The sequence below is a fragment of the Rhinoraja longicauda genome, chromosome 8 (genome assembly GCF_053455715.1).
Source record: "Rhinoraja longicauda isolate Sanriku21f chromosome 8, sRhiLon1.1, whole genome shotgun sequence".
Lineage (NCBI taxonomy): Eukaryota > Metazoa > Chordata > Chondrichthyes > Rajiformes > Arhynchobatidae > Rhinoraja > Rhinoraja longicauda.
The window spans coordinates 69,996,306-70,017,420 of record NC_135960.1 but is presented as its reverse complement, the minus strand read 5'-3'; the positions used below and the strand labels follow the sequence as shown (position 1 = coordinate 70,017,420).

Here is a 21,115-nt window from a genome sequence, read left to right as displayed (position 1 = left end):
CAGACTGAGAGTCAGGGGAGAGGGAGACACAGAGATAAGGAAGAATAAGGTGTGAAAACGAGACATCAAAGGCGACGAGCTTCAAAGAAAGTGTAGAATAGATCAGGGGAAGGTGACAACGTAGCATGCAAAGGTAACATTTAATCAGGACAGTCAGACTGGTGGGAGAACTAAGATGTGGAGGGATGTGGAGCGAGGGAAAGCAATTGTTACTTGAAGTTATAGAAGTTGAAATTCATACCGCTGGGTTGTAAACTGCCCAAGTGAAATACAAGGTGCTGTTCCTCCAAAGGTCGGTGTGGGAATGAGAGGGGGGATAAAGTGTTCGGCAACTGGGAGATCATATATGTTTAGGTACGCCTGTCCTCACATGGAGGCAAACGGTAGTGGGCACTGTGAGAAGCTTCCCACTGCAGAAACCTGCTCTCCAGGGGACTATGACTGAAGTTAACCTTCGCCAGTCTGAAGAAGGGTCTCGACCCGAAACGTCACCCATTCCTTCTGTCCCGAGATGCTGCCTGACTTGCTGAGTTACTCCAGCATTTTGTGAATAAATACCTTCGATTTATACCAGCATCTGCAGTTATTTTCTTACATTAACCTTCGCCAGAAGTTAACTAAACTAAACTAAGTTTATGTGTTTCACTGCACTTCAGCATCACTAAACTTCCCGTTTGCCTTTTCTCATGTTGTTCACATGTATTGATTGTTGATTGCTCCTTGTGTGTAGAGGAATTTATTTTAACAAGAGCAAGGGATTAAGCTCCTCTGCGGAATGCAAGAGTGAGGTAGTTTGAGATGAGGGGATTATTGTTGTACCAGAGAAAGATCCATCTGAAATTCTCATCAGATTACTCTCACCATTGTTATGTGCAGAGACAACATTTTGTTCCAAATTGCACCCATTTTGGCTTTTCATCTACTTTCATTAGCATTAATTATGCTATGATCTTTTTATTTTGCTTTCATGAACTTTTATCAAATTTTCAGCACAATGTCACTAAAACTCTAAGCTGTCGGACCAGTTGTACACGATGTTGGCGAGACTGCATTTACAATATTGTGTTTGATTTTGGTCTCCCAACTGTAGAAGGGATGTTGTTGAGTTGGAAAGTGTGCAGAGAAGATTTATAAGCATGTTTCCACGACTCAAGGGTCTGACTGAAGGAGAGGTTGGGCAGGCTAGGACTTTATTCCTTGGAGTGTAGGAGGATGAGGGGTGATCTTATATGGAGGTGTATAAAATCATGAGGAGAATTGATAAGGTGAATGCACAGAGCCTTACTCAGGGTCGGGGAAACAAGAACCAGAGGACATAGGTTTAAGGAGAGAAGGGAAAGATTTAATAGGAACCTGAGGGGCAACATTTTCACTCAGAGTGCAGTGGGTATATTGAACAAGCGACCAGATGAGGTAGTTGCGGCAAGTACTATAACAACATTTAAGAGACAATTGGACAGGTACATGGATTGGAAAGGTTTAGAGGGATATAGGCAGGTGGGACGAGTGTAGATGGGACATGTTGGTCTGCATGGGCAAGTTGGGCTGATGGGCCTGTTTCCGTGCTGTGTGACTCTAATACTCTGTTTTCATTCTTTTGGAGTTTTTGTGTTTATGTGAGTGTAAAGTTCCATCAGAAAGTGTTACTTTCATTCAGTGAAATGACCGGCATTTTTACAATTATCTATCGTTCTCCTGTTTTTTTACACCGGGCACTATACAGGTTATATTGGTGATATAACCTGTCTCTGTGCTGTACGACATAATGACTGACTGCAGAACAATGTAGAACAGTTTTAATTTTTTTATTAATCAAAAATATTTATTCAAATATTAAAATAATACGTACAGTACAATAAAACCAAAACACAACCCACCACCATAATACAAGACAAGCAATAAGCTATTATACAACTATCTTACACTCCTTGACAAGGATGCATTCCACCCCCCGCGGTGCCCAGCGGTCCCGGAAACCCCCCAGGGTGCCCGTGGACAGCGCGTAGTCCCTCTCCAACACCACCCGGGCACGGACGTAACCCCGGAAAAGGGGCAGGCAGCCGGCTCGGGCAGAGCCCTCTTCCGCCTGGCGCCGTGACTCGCGGATGGCCAGCTTGGCCCGGCCCTGGAGCAACCCAACCAGGACATCTTCAGCACAATATAGAACAGTTGGCTTGCTTTAGAGTCATAGAGTGGCAGGGACCAGGCCCTTCAGTCCATTTAGTCCTTACTGTATAGTAGTTTGTGTTCTGAAGAGTCACAGGTAATGACTTGTGCTTCAAGTGTGATAGTCTTTCAATCGGGAAGCTAATATTGGTCTTTTTCCATGCTCCATCCCAAATGATTTCTGGAATTCTTGACCCAAAGTAGAAAAGGATCAAAACGCAAAGTGCTGGAGGAACTCAGCAGGTCAGGCAGCATCTGTGGAGGGAATGGATTGGCGACGTTTCAGGTTGGGACCACACTGAGAACCTTGTGCCTATTCACTGTTTCACTGGGAGTAGCAGAGTCCACCATCTACCATCTACCCAATGATATACCTCGCCTGCCATCTCCCCCACCCCACAGGTGGGAAGGCTGAGAGCTCGAGGAGGACAGAAGCACATTCCCCATGGAGTCTCTCATTCCCCAGGCCCAGCGGAAGGGACTTGGTGATTGTAAAGGCTCAGCATCAGTGGCGGTGGCTATTCATTAACTGTATTCAACATCACAGGCAGGCAAGCCCAACCCTTCTCTTCCTCTCAGCAGTCGGTCCTCAGCCCTAAACAATGATGCTTTTGTCAGGTTTGTTGCAATTGTATCTGTTAAATCCTTCTTGGGAGAAGTGAGGACTATTTTCCTGCCAGTTCATGGGTGTGACCGTCACGGAATGGAAAGAAGCAGGAACCGGGAACAATGTGCCCCTGTGATTGTGCCCATTGTAGGAATGGTCTGTGTTTAGAGTCATGTGTGTGTGATAGAACATGTTAAACTGTTCCATCTCCGTTATGCTGAGTGTGCTGCTATCTCCTGCACTTCCAACAATCCCTGGTCCCTTCCTCTGGAGCACTGTGCAATAGTGCGGCACAAAACCTAATCAACTGCTTTACTTTATTGAAGTAATCAGTGACCAGAGAGCCACATCAATACGTAACAGTCTGCTTCCTTTAGAAAGGAAAAAAACCAGGCCAACAATTGTGTAATCGGGGCGGCATGTAAGATTATTAAGGGGTTGGACACGTTAGAGGCAGGAAACATGTTCCCAATGTTGGGGGAGTCCAGAACCAGGGGCCACAGTTTAAGAATAAGGGGTAGGCCATTTAGAATTGAGATGAGGAAAAACTTTTTCAGTCAGAGAGTTGTGAATCTGTGGAATTCTCTGCCTCAGAAGGCAGTGGAGGCCAATTCTCTGAATGCATTCAAGAGAGAGCTAGATAGAGCTCTTAAGGATAGCGGAGTCAGGGGGTATGGGGAGAAGGCAGGAACCTTCCACTATCCTTAAGAGCTCTATCTAGCTCTCTCTCTGGTCTATGATTGCCATGCAATCTTTATACCGTAAACAAAAAGCAAATTTGCTTTTGAAATCTTTAGGAAGATAATCCTTAGAAAGGAGATAAGGAAGAATCTCCTTAGAGAAAGGGAATGAGGATGAATTTCTTAAGTCTAATGGTGGTGATTCTGCGGAATACATTGCCACAGACGGCTGTGAAGGCCAAGTCATTGGGTATTTTTAAGGCGGAGATTGATAGATTCGTGATTAGTACGGGTGTGAGGGGTTATGGGGAGAAGGCAGGAAAATGGGGTTGAGAGGGAAAGGTAGATCGGCCATGATTGAATGGCGCAGTAGACTTGATGGGCCGAATGGCCTAATTCTGCTCCTACAACTTCTGAACTTGATACAGAATATCTGCCAGCCATTACTGGGATCAAAACGTGTTTGATCTCAGCTTCCCAGATGCACCAAATGTGCAAATAGGCGCTGATATTTCTGACAACAGTCGGGCCTAAAACTTGCACCTCCTCCAACCTCATCCATTGTATCCGCTGTTCCAGGTATCAACTCCTGTATATCGGTGAGAACAAGCGCAGGCTCGGCGATCGTTTCACTGAACACCTCCGCTCAATCCATCTTAACCTGCCTTATCTCCCGGTGGCTCAGCACTTTAACTCCCCCTCCCACTCCCAATCTGACCTTTCTGTCCTGGGCCTCCTCCATTGTCAGAGTGAGGCCCAGCGCAAATTGGAGGAACAGCACCTTATATTTTGCTTGGGCAGCTTACACCCCAGCGGTATGAACATTGACTTCTCCAACTTCAGATAGCCCTTGCTTTCCCTCTCTCCCTATCTCCTCCCCCTTCCCAGTTCTCCCTCTAGTTTTATTTGTCCTACTACATTCTATCTTTGTCCCACCAACTCCCCTGACATCAGTCTGAGGAAGGGTCTCGACCCGAAACCTCACCCATTCCTTCTCTACAGAGATGCTGCCTGTCCCGTGGGATGGGGAGGGGGTGTGGGACGGGGGAGGGGGTGCTGGATGGGGGAGGGGGTTTGGGACGGGGAGGGGGTGCTGGACCGGGGAGGGGGTGCGGGACGGGGAGGGGATGCGGGACGGGGAGGGGTGAGGGATGGGGAGGGGGTGTGGGACGGGGAGGGGGTGCTGGACGGGGGAGGGGGTGCTGGATGGGGAGGGGGTGTGGGACGGGGGAGGGGGTGCTGGATGGGGGAGGGGGTGTGGGACGGGGGAGGGGGTACGGGACGGGGAGGAGGTGTGGGACGGGGGAGGGGGTGCTGGATGGGGAGGGGGTGTGGGACAGGGGAGGGGATGTGGGACGGGGAGGGGGTGCTGGACGGGGAGGGGGTGTGGAACGGGGAGGGGGTGCTGGACTGGGAGGGGGTGTGGGACGGGGGAGGGGGTGCTGGATGGGGAGGGGGTGTGGGACGGGGAGGGGATGCTGGACGGGGAGGGGGTGTGGGACGGGGGAGGGGGTGCTGGATGGGGGAGGGGGTGCTGGACGGGGAGGGGGTGTGGGACGGGGAGGGGATGCTGGACGGGGGAGGGGATGTGGGACGGGGAGGGGGTGTGGGACGGGGGAGGGGGTGCTGGATGGGGGAGGGGGTTTGGGACGGGGAGGGGATGTGGGACGGGGAGGGGGTGCTGGATGGGGAGGGGGTTTGGGACGGGGAGGGGGTGTGGGACGGGGGAGGGGGTGCTGGACGGGGGAGGGGGTGCTGGACGGGGGAGGGGGTGCTGGACGGGGAGTGGGTGCGGGACCGGGAGGGGGTGTGGGACGGGGATGGGGTGCTGGACTGGGAAGGGGGGGGTGCTGGATGGGGAGGGGGTGTGGGACGGGGAGAGGGTGTGGGACGGGGAGGGGGTGTGGGACGGGGAGGGGGTGCTGAATGGGGGAGGGGGTTTGGGACGGGGAGGGGGTGTGGGACGGGGGAGGGGGTGCTGGACTGGGGAGGGGGTGCTGGACGGGGAGTGGGTGTGGGACGGGGAGGGGGTGCTGGACGGGGGAGGAGGTGCTGGACGGGGAGGGGGTGCTGGACTGGGAAGGGGGGGTGCTGGATGGGAAGGGGGTGTGGGACGGGGTGGGGGTGTGGGACGGGGAGGGGGTGTGGGACGGGAAGGGGGTGAGGAATGGGGAGGGGGTGCGGGACCGGGAGGGGGTGTGGGACGGGGAGGGGGTGCTGGACTGGGAAGGGGGGGTGCTGGATGGGGAGGGGGTGTGGGACGGGGGAGGGGGTGCTGGATGGGGGAGGGGGTGTGGGACGGGGGAGGGGGTACGGGACAGGGAGGAGGTGTGGGACGGGGAGGGGGTGCTGGATGGGGAGGGGGTGTGGGACGGGGGAGGGGGTGAGGGACGGGGAGGGGGTGTGGGACGGGGGAGGGGGTGCTGGATGGGGAGGGGGTGTGGAACGGGGAGGGGGTGCTGGACTGGGAGGGGGTGTGGGACGGGGGAGGGGGTGCTGGATGGGGAGGGGGTGCTGGATGGGGAGGGGGTGTGGGACGGGGAGGGGATGTGGGACGGGGAGGGGGTGCTGGACGGGGAGGGGGTGTGGAACGGGGAGGGGGTGCTGGACTGGGAGGGGGTGTGGGACGGGGGAGGGGGTGCTGGATGGGGAGGGGGTGTGGGACGGGGAGGGGATGCTGGACGGGGAGGGGGTGTGGGACGGGGGAGGGGGTGCTGGATGGGGGAGGGGGTGCTGGACGGGGAGGGGGTGTGGGACGGGGAGGGGATGCTGGACGGGGGAGGGGATGTGGGACGGGGAGGGGGTGTGGGACGGGGGAGGGGGTGCTGGATGGGGGAGGGGGTTTGGGACGGGGAGGGGGTGTGGGACGGGCGAGGGGGTGCTGGACGGGGGAGGGGGTGCTGGACGGGGAGTGGGTGTGGGACGGGGAGGAGGTGCTGGACGGGGGAGGAGGTGCTGGATGGGGAGGGGGTGCTGGACTGGGAAGGGGGTGTGGGACGGGGAGGGGGTGTGGGACGGGGAGGGGGTGAGGGATGGGGAGGGGGTGCGGGACCGGGAGGGGGTGTGGGATGGGGAGGGGTTGCTGGACTGGGAAGGGGGGGTGCTGGATGGGGAGGGGGTGTGGGACGGTGAGGGGGTGTGGGACGGGGAGGGGGTGTGGGACGGGGAGGGGGTGCTGGACTGGGAAGGGGGGGTGCTGGATGGGGAGGGGGTGCAGGACCGGGAGGGGGTGTGGGACGGGGAGGGGGTGCTGGACTGGGAAGGGGGGGTGCTGGATGGGGAGGGGGTGTGGGACGGGGAGGGGGTGTGGGACGGGGAGGGGGTGTGGGACGGGGAGGGGGTGTGGGACGGGGAGGGGGTGTGGGACGGGGAGGGGGTGTGGGACGGGGAGGGGGTGAGGGATGTGGAGGGGGTGCGGGACCGGGAGGGGGTGTGGGACGGGGAGGGGGTGCTGGACTGGGAAGGGGGGGTGCTGGATGGGGAGGGGGTGTGGGACGGGGAGGGGGTGTGGGACGGGGAGGGGGTGTGGGACGGGGAGGGGGTGTGGGACGGGGAGGGGGTGTGGGACGGGGAGGGGGTGCTGGATGGGGGAGGGGGTGTGGGACGGGGAGGGGGTGTGGGACGGGGAGGGGGTGCTGGACAGGGGAGGGGGTGCGGGATGGGGGAGGGGGTGTGGGACGGGGAGGGGGTGTGGGACGGGGAGGGGTGTGGGACGGGGAGGGAGTGCTGGATTGGGAAGGGGGGTGCTGGACGGGGAGGGGGTGTGGGACGGGGAGGGGGTGCTGGACGGGGAGGGGGTGTGGGACGGGGAGGGGGTGTGGGACGGGGGAGGGGGTGCAGGACGGGGAGGGGGTGCGGGACGGGGGAGGGGGTGCGGGACAGGGGAGGGGGTGTGGGACAGGGAGGGGGTGTGGGACGGGGGAGGTGTTGAGGGACTTCATTGAAACTTACTGAATAGTGAAAAGCCTGGATAGAATGGATGTGGAGAGAATGTTTCTACCTGTGGGAGAGTCCAGGACCAGAGGCCATGGCGTCAGAATAAAAGGACATACCTTTAGAAAGGAGATAAGGAGGAATTTCTTCAGCAAGAGTGTGGTGAATCTGTGGAATTCATTACAACGAATGACTGTTGAGGCCAAGGCAATGCATATTTTTAAGGCGGAGATTGACAGATTCTTGATTAGTAAGCGTGTCAGGGGTTATTTGGAGACGGCAAGAGAATGGGGTTGAGAGGGAAAGCGAGATCAGCCATGATTGAATGGCGGAGTAGACTGATGGGACAAATGGCTTAATTCTACTGGAACGTCTGACCTTATGATCTTGTGAACACGCAATGCTGTTCGCCATAGGTGTAAAAGCCCAGCAGTAGTGGCTCTGGTTTGGCCATCTCATCACGACAGGCACGTGGATCCAGATGTAAACATCTGTTTTCACACTCGCAGAAGATTCCAGAAGCTGCCATCCCAACTTATCAGGTTTATGCACTGGGCTTTCTTTGCAGCTTGGCGTGATCGGGAGCCAAACTGGATTTTCCAATCCAGAGCCAGTCACCGGGCTTGCCCGCACTGGTCCGCAGGATGGAGAGCAAAGACAAACCTACTGGGAACTCAGTGGCCAATTGCCTGACGTTCTGCATCTCTGCTGGTGGCTCATGCCATCAGAGTCCACATCTAGACCATCTTGGACAGACACAAAATGCTGGAGTAACTCAGCGGGACAGGCAGCCAACTCTGGAGAGGAATCGGTGATGGTTAGGGTCGAGACCCTTCTTCAGGATCTGGACCCGAAACGTCACCCATTGCTTCTCTCCAGAGATGCTGCCTGTCCTGCTGAGTTACTCCATCATTTTGTGTCTATCTTCAATTTAAACCTGCATCTGCAGTTCCTTCCTACACATAGTCCATCTTGGATCTGTGTCCAGCTCACACACCAGTGCAGGATGGTCAACTCAATGCCCTCTGATACAAACAGATCCAACAATCATGTATAAAGGTGAGCAGGGCAGACAGGGAAGAAATCAATAGAAAACCAAGTAACAATCAGTTGTCTCTTCCCCGTCTTTAAATTTGGGTCCTAAAAAGATATGAAAGGCTCCGATATGTCAGATATGACTGCACTTATTATAGAGCAGAGTATGTTGGTATTATATGACTGAGTATGACTGCACTTATTATAGAGCAGTGTATGTTGGTATTGGCAAGGCATTGGCTATTAAATCTTTCTCTATGCAAGTAGGATTCCTAAAGTCTAAATCCAGAAAGTAAACTGTTTGATAGATTACATAATACTCAGAACAGGATTTCTGCAAAAAGGTAACGAATGTGATCCATTTATAGATTAAGGGGATTTGTAGCAGTGGTAATATTCTGCAGATGGTTGATCTTTATCTTCTGTTTTTAATAAAGGCATTTCGGAAGTATTGCTGCCCTCACAGTCAGCAACTCTCATGATTTTGCTTTGGGTCAAATATCAAAACAGGAAACTGGAAAACAATATGTCAGAGAGTGCTGGGGTAGGTCAGCGGGTCAGGCAGCATCTCCGGAGAACATGGATAGGTGACGTTTCACAGAGTGCTGGAGTAACTCAGCGGGTCAGGCAGCATCTCCGGAGAACATGGATAGGTGACGTTTCACAGAGTGCTGGAGTAACTCAGCGGGTCAGGCAGCGTCTCCGGAGAACATGGATAGGTGACGTTTCACAGAGTGCTGGAGTAACTCAGCGGGTCAGGCAGCGTCTCTGGAGAACATGGATAGGTGACGTTTCACAGAGTGCTGGAGTAACTCAGCGGGTCAGGCAGCGTCTCTGGAGAACATGGATAGGTGACGTTTCACAGAGTGCTGGAGTAACTCAGCGGGTCAGGCAGCGTCTCTGGAGAACATGGATAGGTGACGTTTCAGGTCGGGACTTGGACACCTTCTCATACCAACATCTAGACCGTGACCCCACACACCAGGCCATCATCTCCCCGACTGTTTCTGATCTCGTCGTCTCTGGCCATCTCCCATCCATGGCCTTCAACCACCCACCCCCACATACACACACACACACACACACACACACACACACACACACACACACACTGCCTGCTTCGATCTGGAAGGGTCCCGACCCGAAACGTCACCTATCCGCTTTCTCCAGAGATGCTGCCTGACATGCTGAGTTACTCCAGCACTTTGTGTTTTTTTATGCATTAGCCAGCACACTCAGTTCTTAGTTTCTAAATTATAAAACAATATCCCTGGAAAATGGAGACACAAGTGAATGTAATTTGTTTAAATATGCTGATAACTTTACATACAAAGGACAAAATGCTGTAGATAGGAGCTGCCTCTCTCCAACTCTGCATCTGAACTATGGCAATAATGTATATATATGTGAAGACTCCCATCACTGCATCTGTAGGAATAAATGATAGGAAGGAAACCTCAAATCCCTGTGCAGCATGTAACATCCATAATTAGTGCTGCAGCTTTTGTTAACCTGGACCTCCTATTACTGACAATCGGTCTCCACCCCCTAATTACCACATCCGCAGAACGCTTCAAAACAACCCTCTAAAGAGCTTCCTGCCTCCTGATAAATGAAGGGCCCAGTACCCAGTACACAAACACACACACACAGACACCCCTCCCCCCCACACACACACACACACACACACACACACACACACACACACACACACACACACACACACACACACACACCAACCCCCACATACACACACACCCACACACCTACACACACACACACACACACACACCCCACATATATACACACACACAAACCCACACACACCCACCAACCCCCACATACACACACACACACACACCTACACCCAAACATACACCTACACACACACACACCCACACACACACACCCACACACAAATCCACATACACATACAATGCACACCCACACACACACACACCCACCCCCACACACATACAATGCAAACCTACACACCCACATACACACACACCCACCCCCACATACATACACACACACACCTACACACACCCACACACACCTACACACACACATACCCACACACACACCTACATACACACGCACCCACACACACACCTACATACACACACACACACACACACACCCACCCCCACATACACACACACACACACACACACACACACACACACACACACAGATACACACACACACACATACACGCCCACACACACAGATACACACACACGCACACACACACATCACCCATTCTCCCATTGTTCTGTTACCTGTTCCCATTCTCATGACCATCAACTCCTTTGATGCTCTGCCCACCTAATCTGAAGAAGGGTCCCGACCCGAAACGTCGTCTGTCCATTCTATCGGCAGATGCTGCCTGTCCCGCTGAGTTCCTCCAGCACTTTGTGTTTTTCTCAATATTCCAGCATCTACAGTTCCTTGTGTCTCCACAATGCCAAGGGGTCATTGTCGGCAGCCAACTGACCTACCAGCATATCACTGGGATGTTGGAGAAGACTGGTCGCAAGGGGAATCTCTTGAAGCCACAGGAGAAAGTGCCAGTTAATAAACTTGTATGCCCTTGCGATAATGTCAAGTGGGCAGCACGGTGGCGCAGCGGTAGAGTTGTTGCCTTATAGCGCCGGAGACCCAGGTTTGATCCCGACCACAGGTGCTGTCTGTACGGGGTTTGTACATTCTCCCCGTGATCGCGTGGGTTTTTCTCCACTATCTTCGGTTTCTTCCCACACTCCAAAGATGTACAGGTATGTAGGTTAATTGGCCTGGTATATGTGCAAATTGTCCCTAGTGTGTGTAGGATAGTGTTAATGTGTGCAGGGATTGCTGGTTGATGTGGATTCGGTGGGCCAAAGGGCCTGTTTCCACGCTGTATCTCTAAACTAAACTAAACTAAACTAAACTAAACTAAATTAAGTGCATCCACTACATCCATAGCCACCTCTTCCCAAAATCTTAGGAGGGTTTAGGTTTAGGTTCAGGATTATTATTGTCACGTGCACAGAGGTACAGTAAAAAGCCTTGTTTTGCTTGCTATCCAAAGCAGACAATACAGTACCACATATAGATACAGTTAAGTCAAACTCAAGTGCAACAGGTAGAGCACAGGGTGCAGAATATAGTTCTCAGCATTGTAGCGCATCAGTTCTCGAGACAAAATCCAATGTCTGCAATGGGATAGAGGTGTAAATCAGACAGTATCCTAGCTATGGAAGGACCGTTCAGAAGCCTGATAACAGAAGGGAAGAAGCTGTTCCTGAGTCTGGTGGTGTGCACTTTCAAGGTTTGGTACCTTCTGCCCAATGGGAGTAGGGAGAAGAAGGAATGACCCGGATGGGACATGTCTTTGATTATGTCGGCTGCTTTTCCGATGCAGCGTGAAGTGCAGATGGAGTCAATGGTGGGGGGTCTGGTCTGTGTGATGGACTGGGCTACATCCACAACTCTCTGCAATTTTTGTGGTCTTGGGCAGAGCTGTTCCCAAACCAAGCTGTGACGGGCGGTCTCAATGTAACTATTCTTCCCTTTCAATCAGATAAAATGTTTACCTGTCACTGTTGTGCTATTCTCTTGACGCACACAACACAAAGAGATGCTAAAAGTGTTTGCTATAAATCTCTTTGTGTTTTTTCAGGGACTGGAACTCGAAGACCACCACACGGTAGCTTCACATCTGAAAGTTGGGAACGTGATTCTCAGAGCCACAGTGTACAGATTTCCAGAGAACTGGAACTGCAAACTTCCAATGAAAGTACATTTTTGGAAAGAACGGAACTGTCCACCTCCTTTGACCCAGTGACACAGAATTCACAAAGCTTCCCACCCACATTGACTTTGAGTTCAGAATCCACAGAAAGCATAGCACATGCTTCATCGAACATTTTGGTTTCTGCAAGTGGTTACATATCTGAAGATTGGGTGGATTCCCAATATTTCCCTTCTGCATCGTCTGTTGGAGGTGAGGACACAAGTGAAGATGGAAGAGTCAGAAGGTTGTTTCAGGGAACATCCTCAGCAGGGAAAGGAGACCTTCAAAGGTCTTTGAATACTTCACCTGGAGGTTCCGAGTTGCCTTCGTCTACAGAGTCGCCTGATGTCACTGTGCCTCTAGGTACCGTGTCAAGTGGAACTAGTGCATCTTTAAGCAGTGAACAGAGCTATTCAGCAAAGCCTTCCAGCATTTTATCAACCGATTCTAAAATGCTCAGTACTTCACCAGGTGTTTCTGACAGATCATTCAGTATTGCTACCAGATCTTTAAGTGCTTCACTGAATGAATTCGAATCATTACCGAATGATTTTAAAGCTTTGTTGAACTATTTGACCAATGATTTTGAAGAAAGTACTTCAACTAATTTAAGGCTATCATCAAATACTATACCAACTGACTCTGAAAAACTAAACAGTTCAACTGAGTTTAAAATATCTCTAAGTACTTCACCGAACAATGTTGAGAGATTAAGTGCTTCACCGAGTGATTTTAAACAATCTTTAAGTACTCCTCTGACTGATCCTGAACGATTAAATACTTCACTGAATGATTTAGGACAATCTTTAAGTAGTTCACTAACTGAACCTAAAAGAATAGATAGTTCGCCAGATGGGTTTCAGCATTCATTGAGCACTTCACCAAATGATGTTGGAAGATTAAATACACCACTGTATCATTTTAAGCAATCTTTGAGCATCTCACCAACTGATCATCAGACACACAGTACTTCACAGAATGATTTTGAAAGACCCAGTACATCACTGAATAGATTTAAACAAATTTTAACCAGTTCACTTGCCAATCCTGATGGAATAACTTCTTCACAGAATGATTTTGAAAGACCCAGTACATCACTGAATGGATTTAAACACATTTTAACCAGTTCACTTGCCGAACCTAATGGACTAACTTCTCCACAGAATGATTTTGAAAGGTTAAGTACATCACTGAATGGATTTAAACACATTTTAACCAGTTCACTTGCCGAACCTGATGGACTAACTTCTCCGCAGAATGATTTTGAAAGACCCAGTACATCACTGAATAGATTTAAACACATTTTAACCAGTTCACTTGCCGAACCTGATGGACTAACTTCTCCGCAGAATGATTTTGAAAGACCCAGTACATCACTGAATGAATTTAAACAAATTTTAACCAGCTCACTTGCCGAACCTGATGGACTAACTTCTCCGCAGAATGATTTTGAAAGACCCAGTACATCACTGAATAGATTTAAACAAATTTTAACCAGTTCACTTGCTGATACTGATGGACTAACATCTCTGCAGAATGATATTGAAAGACCCAGTACATCACTGAATGAATTTAAACAAATTTTAACCAGCTCACTTGCCAATCCTGATGGACTAACTTCTCCACAGAATGATTTTGAAAGGTTAAGTACATCACTGAATGAATTTAAACATATTTTAACCAGTTCACTTGCCGATACTGATGGACTAACATCTCCGCAGAATGATATTGAAAGACCCAGTACATCACTGAATGAATTTAAACAAATTTTAACCAGCTCACTTGCCAATCCTGATGGACTAACTTCTCCACAGAATGATTTTGAAAGGTTAAGTACATCACTGAATGAATTTAAACATATTTTAACCAGTTCACTTGCCGATACTGATGGACTAACATCTCCGCAGAATGATATTGAAAGACCCAGTACATCACTGAATGGATTTAAACACATTTTAACCAGTTCACTTGCCGAACCTGATGGACTAACTTCTCCACAGAATGATTTTGAAAGGTTAAGTACATCACTGAATGGATTTAAACACATTTTAACCAGTTCACTTGCCGAACCTGATGGACTAACTTCTCCGCAGAATGATTTTGAAAGACCCAGTACATCACTGAATAGATTTAAACACATTTTAACCAGTTCACTTGCTGATACTGATGGACTAACTTCTCCACAGAATGATTTTGAAAGACCCAGTACATCACTGAATGAATTTAAACAAATTTTAACCAGCTCACTTGCCAATCCTGATGGACTAACTTCTCCACAGAATGATTTTGAAAGGTTAAGTACATCACTGAATGAATTTAAACATATTTTAACCAGTTCACTTGCCGAACCTGATGGACTAACTTCTCCGCAGAATGATTTTGAAAGACCCAGTACATCACTGAATGAATTTAAACAAATTTTAACCAGCTCACTTGCCGAACCTGATGGACTAACTTCTCCGCAGAATGATTTTGAAAGACCCAGTACATCACTGAATAGATTTAAACAAATTTTAACCAGTTCACTTGCTGATACTGATGGACTAACATCTCTGCAGAATGATATTGAAAGACCCAGTACATCACTGAATGAATTTAAACAAATTTTAACCAGCTCACTTGCCAATCCTGATGGACTAACTTCTCCACAGAATGATTTTGAAAGGTTAAGTACATCACTGAATGAATTTAAACATATTTTAACCAGTTCACTTGCCGCTACTGATGGACTAACATCGCCGCAGAATGATATTGAAAGACCCAGTACATCACTGAATGAATTTAAACAAATTTTAACCAGCTCACTTGCCAATCCTGATGGACTAACTTCTCCACAGAATGATTTTGAAAGGTTAAGTACATCACTGAATGAATTTAAACATATTTTAACCAGTTCACTTGCCGATCCTGATGGACTAACGTCTTTGCAGAATGATTTTGAAAGACCCAGTACATCACTGAATGGTTTTAATAGATCTTTAAGTAGCTCATCGATTGACCCTGATGGACCAAGTACTTCACTGAATGGTTATAAGCGACTACTATTAAGCACTTCACCAAATTATTTTGAAAGATTGAGTACATCATGGAATGATTTCGAGAGATTAAATACCTCGCAAAATTATTTTAAGCGATCTTTAAGTAGTTCACCGATGGATGCTGAAAGCTTAAGCACGTCACTGGATGGTATAAAGCGAACTTTAGTGCATACACCAACTGATGGTGAAAGACTAAGCACATTGCAGAATGATTTTAAGCGATCATTAAGTTTCTCATCGTTTGAAGCTGACCGATTAAGTGTCACGTTAACTGATCTAAAGGGATCTGAAAGAGCATCAAGTGCGTCAACAAATGTTTTTGAAAACTCTTCAGGCTTTTCACCAAATACTTCGTTGAATATTTCTGAACGTGCTTTTATACATGCTCAAGATAATTCTCAAAGGTCTCTTGGCACTTCAATAAATGTTTTTGAAAGTTCCTACAGCTCTTCCCCAAATGATTCTGAAATATTCATTACTGTACAAAATATTTCCGAAGTGACTTCAAGTGACTCACGGACTTTAAACACTTCATCAACTGATTCTAAAAGGTCAATCAGTTCTTCACCAGATTATGTTGCAAAATCTTTCAATACATCACCACATAATCTTGAGTGGTCCTTAAACAGTTCAGAGAATGATTCTGCAATGTACTTTAATACTTCATCAAATACTACTGAAAGATTAAGTGCTTTGCCAACTGTTTCTGAAGAGTTTACAATTCATGCACAGCATGACTCTGAAAGGTTTCCAAATATGTCAAACGGCTCTTTAAACGACACACAGATTCATTCTGAAAGGTTTTCAGGAACTTCAAGAAATTTCGAAAATGCCTCCAACATCTTACCAAATCATTCTGAAAGCGCTGTAAGTATTACATCAAATGTTTTTGAAAAGTCCATACCAGATACTTCTGCAAGCTCTCCCAGCACCTTCCTGAACTATTCTACCATTTCTGTGAACTATTCACTGAATAGTTCTGAACATCCTGCAAACTCATCTATGAACAGTCCGAAAAGTTCCGTAAGTACGACAACAGATAGCACTGATGGGGCAGCTCCACTTTCAACATCTATACCTATGGACCTCAATGATGTTATCAGTAGTTCAGGTGAAGAAGGGTCCTTTGTTGTATCTACCTTACAGCCAACTGACATGAATAGTTCAAATTGGGCAAGTTTTACTTCACGTGCTGAAACGACAACTCCTATCACTGCAACAAGTCGCCCCAGAGTCACAGATGATTTCTTAAATACCACATTTGTTTCCACAGTGTACAATGTTACTAAATTAATTGCAGCAACATTGTCTCCAACACAGTGGGATTCTCAAGGTGCAGTGAATAATTCCGGAGCAGTGAATTACAACTTTACAACATCTGAACCAGATCTAGTTGAATCGGAAAGTAGTGGTGTTGGCAACACTCAGGTGCCAAGGATAACGCCAGCCTTTACTGTCCAGAGCGAGCCTCCAGAAATAGGAGCAGACTCTTCCACCATTACAATGCCCAGGACGACACAAGTACATTTGTTGCCTTCAACCGCAGACTCACCCAGAGAAGCTGGAAGTACATCGTCGACACAGGTTGTGATAACATCCGGGACGTCTACTGGAAGTAACACTGTCAATTTTAGTGCTTCCACAGACATACCGACGCCGACTCTAGGTGTCAAGAGTGAGCTTACCGCCGTGTGGACTAGTCCAGCACTTCTTACCAGTACTTTAGCCAGAGACAAGACAACAGCTAGCATGCCCACAACGAGTGTTATGAAAACAACTAAACCAAGCAAGACAAGGACTTCAACTCACGTCAACCCTTTGACCAGCACAAAGACTTCAGTTACCTCCGTGACCTCGAGCACCTTGACCACTCCAACCAGTACGATGGTCCCGACAAGTACCAGAGTCTCAGACACCACCACGCAGATTGCAACCACTGCTGTAGTGACCGTACCGGTTACACTGCCTCCTACCACCACAGAGAGAGTCATACGCCAGCCCTCAACCATGACTCAGGTCACCACAACACGCACATCTCAAGCCTCCATGGGTAATGTAAAATCAAGGCACAATGTCGATAAAAGTAATGCTTTAAATGTTCATATTGGCTTTCTAACCGAATTTCACGGGTCTTTAATTACCGAATTTCACTGACAGCCAATAATAGTTTTTGATATTGAAATGTATAGGAACGAATATTAGGAATAACAGACAGAAGAGGAATGGTTCTAAACAATTAGAAATATGTATAAGTAGTGAGGAAATGAGTGAATAAAATATAACAGTACAGCACAGGAACAGGCCCCAGCGGCCCACAATGTCCATGCTGAACATGATGCAAAGTCAAACTAATCTTCTCTGCCTGCTCGTGATCCATATCCATCCATTCCCTACACATCCACGTGTCTATGCAAAAGTCTCTTAAACACCACTATGTATCTGCCTCCACCACCACCCCTGGCAGCGCCTTCCAGGCACCCACCGCTCACTGTGTTGTAACGGCCAGCTTCTCGTCTATATCAATTAGCTCCCGAGCTGCCATTTGCATAGACTGGGTCAGCGATAAGCATAATGACTCGAACAAATAATAACAGAGATCCTCCTTGACGTTTAATAGTTAGTCTTCTTTATTTGAAGGTGCAATAAACACATCGGCATATCTCTTGTCATCGACTGGTTATTAATTGCTAGGTAAAATTCCATATCTTACCACAGTCTATGCGATCGATACCGGTTGGCAGATATTACTTTGACACAGTTTGTATTAATCTTCTAGTTAATAAAAATTACAGGCGATTACATCACGGCTGATAAATCTTTTGGCGGTGCTTCTAGCTGACCCTCTGTCAGCACCTCCCAGCTCACCCACTCTGCCAGCAAATACCCAACTCTCAGTACTCTGGCTCCGCCCAGACCCTACGTAAGCATTGCATTAACTCTATAGTGTCCAAACTACAGCAGAATACAAGGCAATGATATTAATAAGCAAAAATAACCAATAACTGCAAAATGGCTCCTACAGTGTAAAACTTGATCAACTTTAAATTTTTCTCCTCTCGTGAGAATGAGAATATCTCAGTCATCCCCAGTTTCATCAAGAAATGCATTGATTACTGCGTTCTGACCAAGACAGCCAGGGTCTGCCCCAACCAGAAACTCTGGATGAACAGGGACATTCACTCTCCGCTAAAGTCCAGATACAAAGCTTTCAAGAGAGGTTTGCTTCTCATGAGGAAACAAAGAACTGAAGATGCTGGTTTATACCAAAGATAGACACAAAGTGCTGGAGTAACTCAACGGGTCAGGCAACATCTCTGGAGGAAAAGGATGGGTAACGTTTCGGATTGGATCCTTTTTCTCCAGAGATGCTGCCTGACCCGCTGAGTTACTCCAGCACTCTGTGAAACGTCATCTATCCATGTTCTCCAGAGGTGTTGCCTAACCCGCTGAGTTACTCCAGCACTCAGTGTCCATCCAAGGCTCGGTATGATCTCTGCAAGGCTCTGTGGGCAGTCAAGAGAGAGTTGATCAATCGAGTGGACACCAGGTGACTGTGGCAGGGCCTTAATACCATTAGAGGATACAAGATGTGGCCGTTACCAACTTTCCAAGGCACTTCATTGTGGTTGATGTTCGAGTGCTGGGCAGTAGTCCCTGTGACCAGCCTCTCTATTTTCACAAGTTCACAAATTATAGTAGAATTAGGCCATTTGGCCCATCCTCCTTGGGGACTGGGATAGTGAGGGTTCCCAGAAGCAGAGGGTGAGGATGTCGGTGTAGACAATGGCCAGTTGCCTGGCACTGTTTCAGAGCCTGTCCAGGGACTCCATCCAGCCAGGCCGCTCCCCCTGAGTTTACCCTGCTGAGAGTAGTTTAGTTTAGTTTAATTTAGTTTAGTTCCACCGAGATGTGTGGGGCAGAGACAGGGAGGGATGGCGCACGGCAGGTGGAACTTTGTTCAAAATAGGCATAAAAGATGCTAGAATCATTCTCTCCACATCTCCATCAACACCTTTGAGGCTCCACAATCACACTGTGGGACGTTTACAGTGGCCAATTACCCTGGTGATCGAGTGCCTTTGGGATGTGGGGCGTAGCCGGTGGAAACCCAAACAGGAGAGCGTGCACACTCCACACAGACAGCAGCAGAGGCCAGGACTGTGATCCAAGAAATCAACAATCCTTGTGCCTCCAAAGATGCTGTTTGACTGTGAGTTTTCCCGTCAGTTTGAGTTTTGCTCTCGAATCTTGACCGTAACGGTGGTGCAGCGGGAGAGCTGCTGCCTTACAGCGCCAGGGACCCGGATTTTACTCCCAACTATGGGTGCTGTCTGTGCGGAGTTTGCACGTTCTCCCCGTGACCACATGGGTTTTCTCCAGGAGCTCCGGTTTTCTCCTACACTCCAAAGACATACAGGTGTGCAGGTTAATTGGATGCGGTAAAATTGTAAATTGTCCCTCGTGAGCATGGGAGTGTTAATGTTGGGGGATCGCTGGTCGGCGCGGACTTGGTGGTCCAAAGGGCTGGTTTCCGTGCTGTATCTCTAAACTAAACTAAACTAAACTAAACTAAACTAAAAAGCTGTTCCTCTGTGGAGTTGTGCCACCTCCACAAACATATCCCATGCACGAGGTTGAAGTGACTTCGTTAACCAAAGATTTTCCCTTTGGTTGTTTTTGTTATTGATGCCTTGGTATTTGATACAAAAGGGAAATGACTTCCTTGTGTTTAATGCTATGTATGACTTACAGAAACTCGGATTTCCTCTCCAGTTTAGCACCACACCTATTTACAATGCTTTAGAACGAGAAGAGTTATTCTGATTATTCTTGACTTAAATAGTTCTGCAAAAAAATAACATGCCCTGTGAACGTGAATGTGAGATTTGACAATTAATTTGTAAAAGAAGGAATTTAATTGCCCTGGAAGTTGAGAAAGGGCAAATGTTATTAGCTTGTTTGCAATGTTTCAGTCAGGACAGAAGTTCATGCTTCCTGTTTAATGAAGCACAATGCCCTGGAAATTCCTCTGCAAGGGGAAGGACATATTTATTTGGCATCATGCGCTGGCTTGCTGCCAGATTTGTGTCTGACTGCATGGCAGAGGAATCACACTGTGCACAAAGCCCAAGGAATTGTGTATAGTCGATGAGTCCCAAAACCAAGCCCTCCCTCCAGTGGCTGTGGTGGTGCCCAGCGAGCAGAGACGGTCGGGTGGAGGAGCTTTGGGGTCCATCAGTGCTGTGTGACGGAGTTCATGTTCATAAGTGATAGGACCAGAACCAGGTCATTCAGCCCATCAAGTCTACTCCGCCATTCAATCACGGCTGATCTATCTTTCCCTCTCAACCCCATTCTCCTGCCTTCTCCCCATCACCCCTGACACCCTTGCTAATCAAGAATATGTCAATCTCTGCTTTAAAAATGTCCATTGATTTGGCCTCCACAGCCATCTGTGGCAAAGAATTCCACAGACTCACCACCCTCTGACTAAATAAATTTCTCCTCATCTCCTTCCTAAAAGAACATCCTTTTATTCCGAGGCTATGACCTCGTGCCTTAGACTCTTCCACGAGGGGAAACATCCTCCCCACATCCACTCTATCCAAGGGACGAGGACTGGCTTTAATCACGGTGGTGGTGGGGAGGAATGGCACTGCTGAGCAGGAACGTCATTTGAAGAGTCATTTCAATTGCGCACAGGAGCCCAAGTTCATAGCTCACTGAAGGTGGCAGCACAAGTAGATAGAGTGGTAAAGAAGCATTATGGTATACTTGGCTTCATTGCTAGGGCCATTGAATATTAGGGTCAGAAAGCCATGATGCAGCTCTCTAAGACATTGGTCAGGCCGCCTATGGAGTATTGTGTGAGGTT

General features: G+C 48.6%; 1 protein-coding gene across 1 annotated transcript in view; it reads left to right on the top strand.

The window, feature by feature from the left end:
• Positions 1-21,115, top strand: part of LOC144596376 (uncharacterized) — a 164,867-nt gene that overhangs the window by 106,711 nt on the left and 37,041 nt on the right. The window contains exon 7 of the mRNA XM_078404633.1: positions 12,089-17,290. Coding sequence (XP_078260759.1) covers positions 12,089-17,290 — 5,202 coding nt within the window. The remainder of the gene's footprint in view (positions 1-12,088; positions 17,291-21,115) is intronic.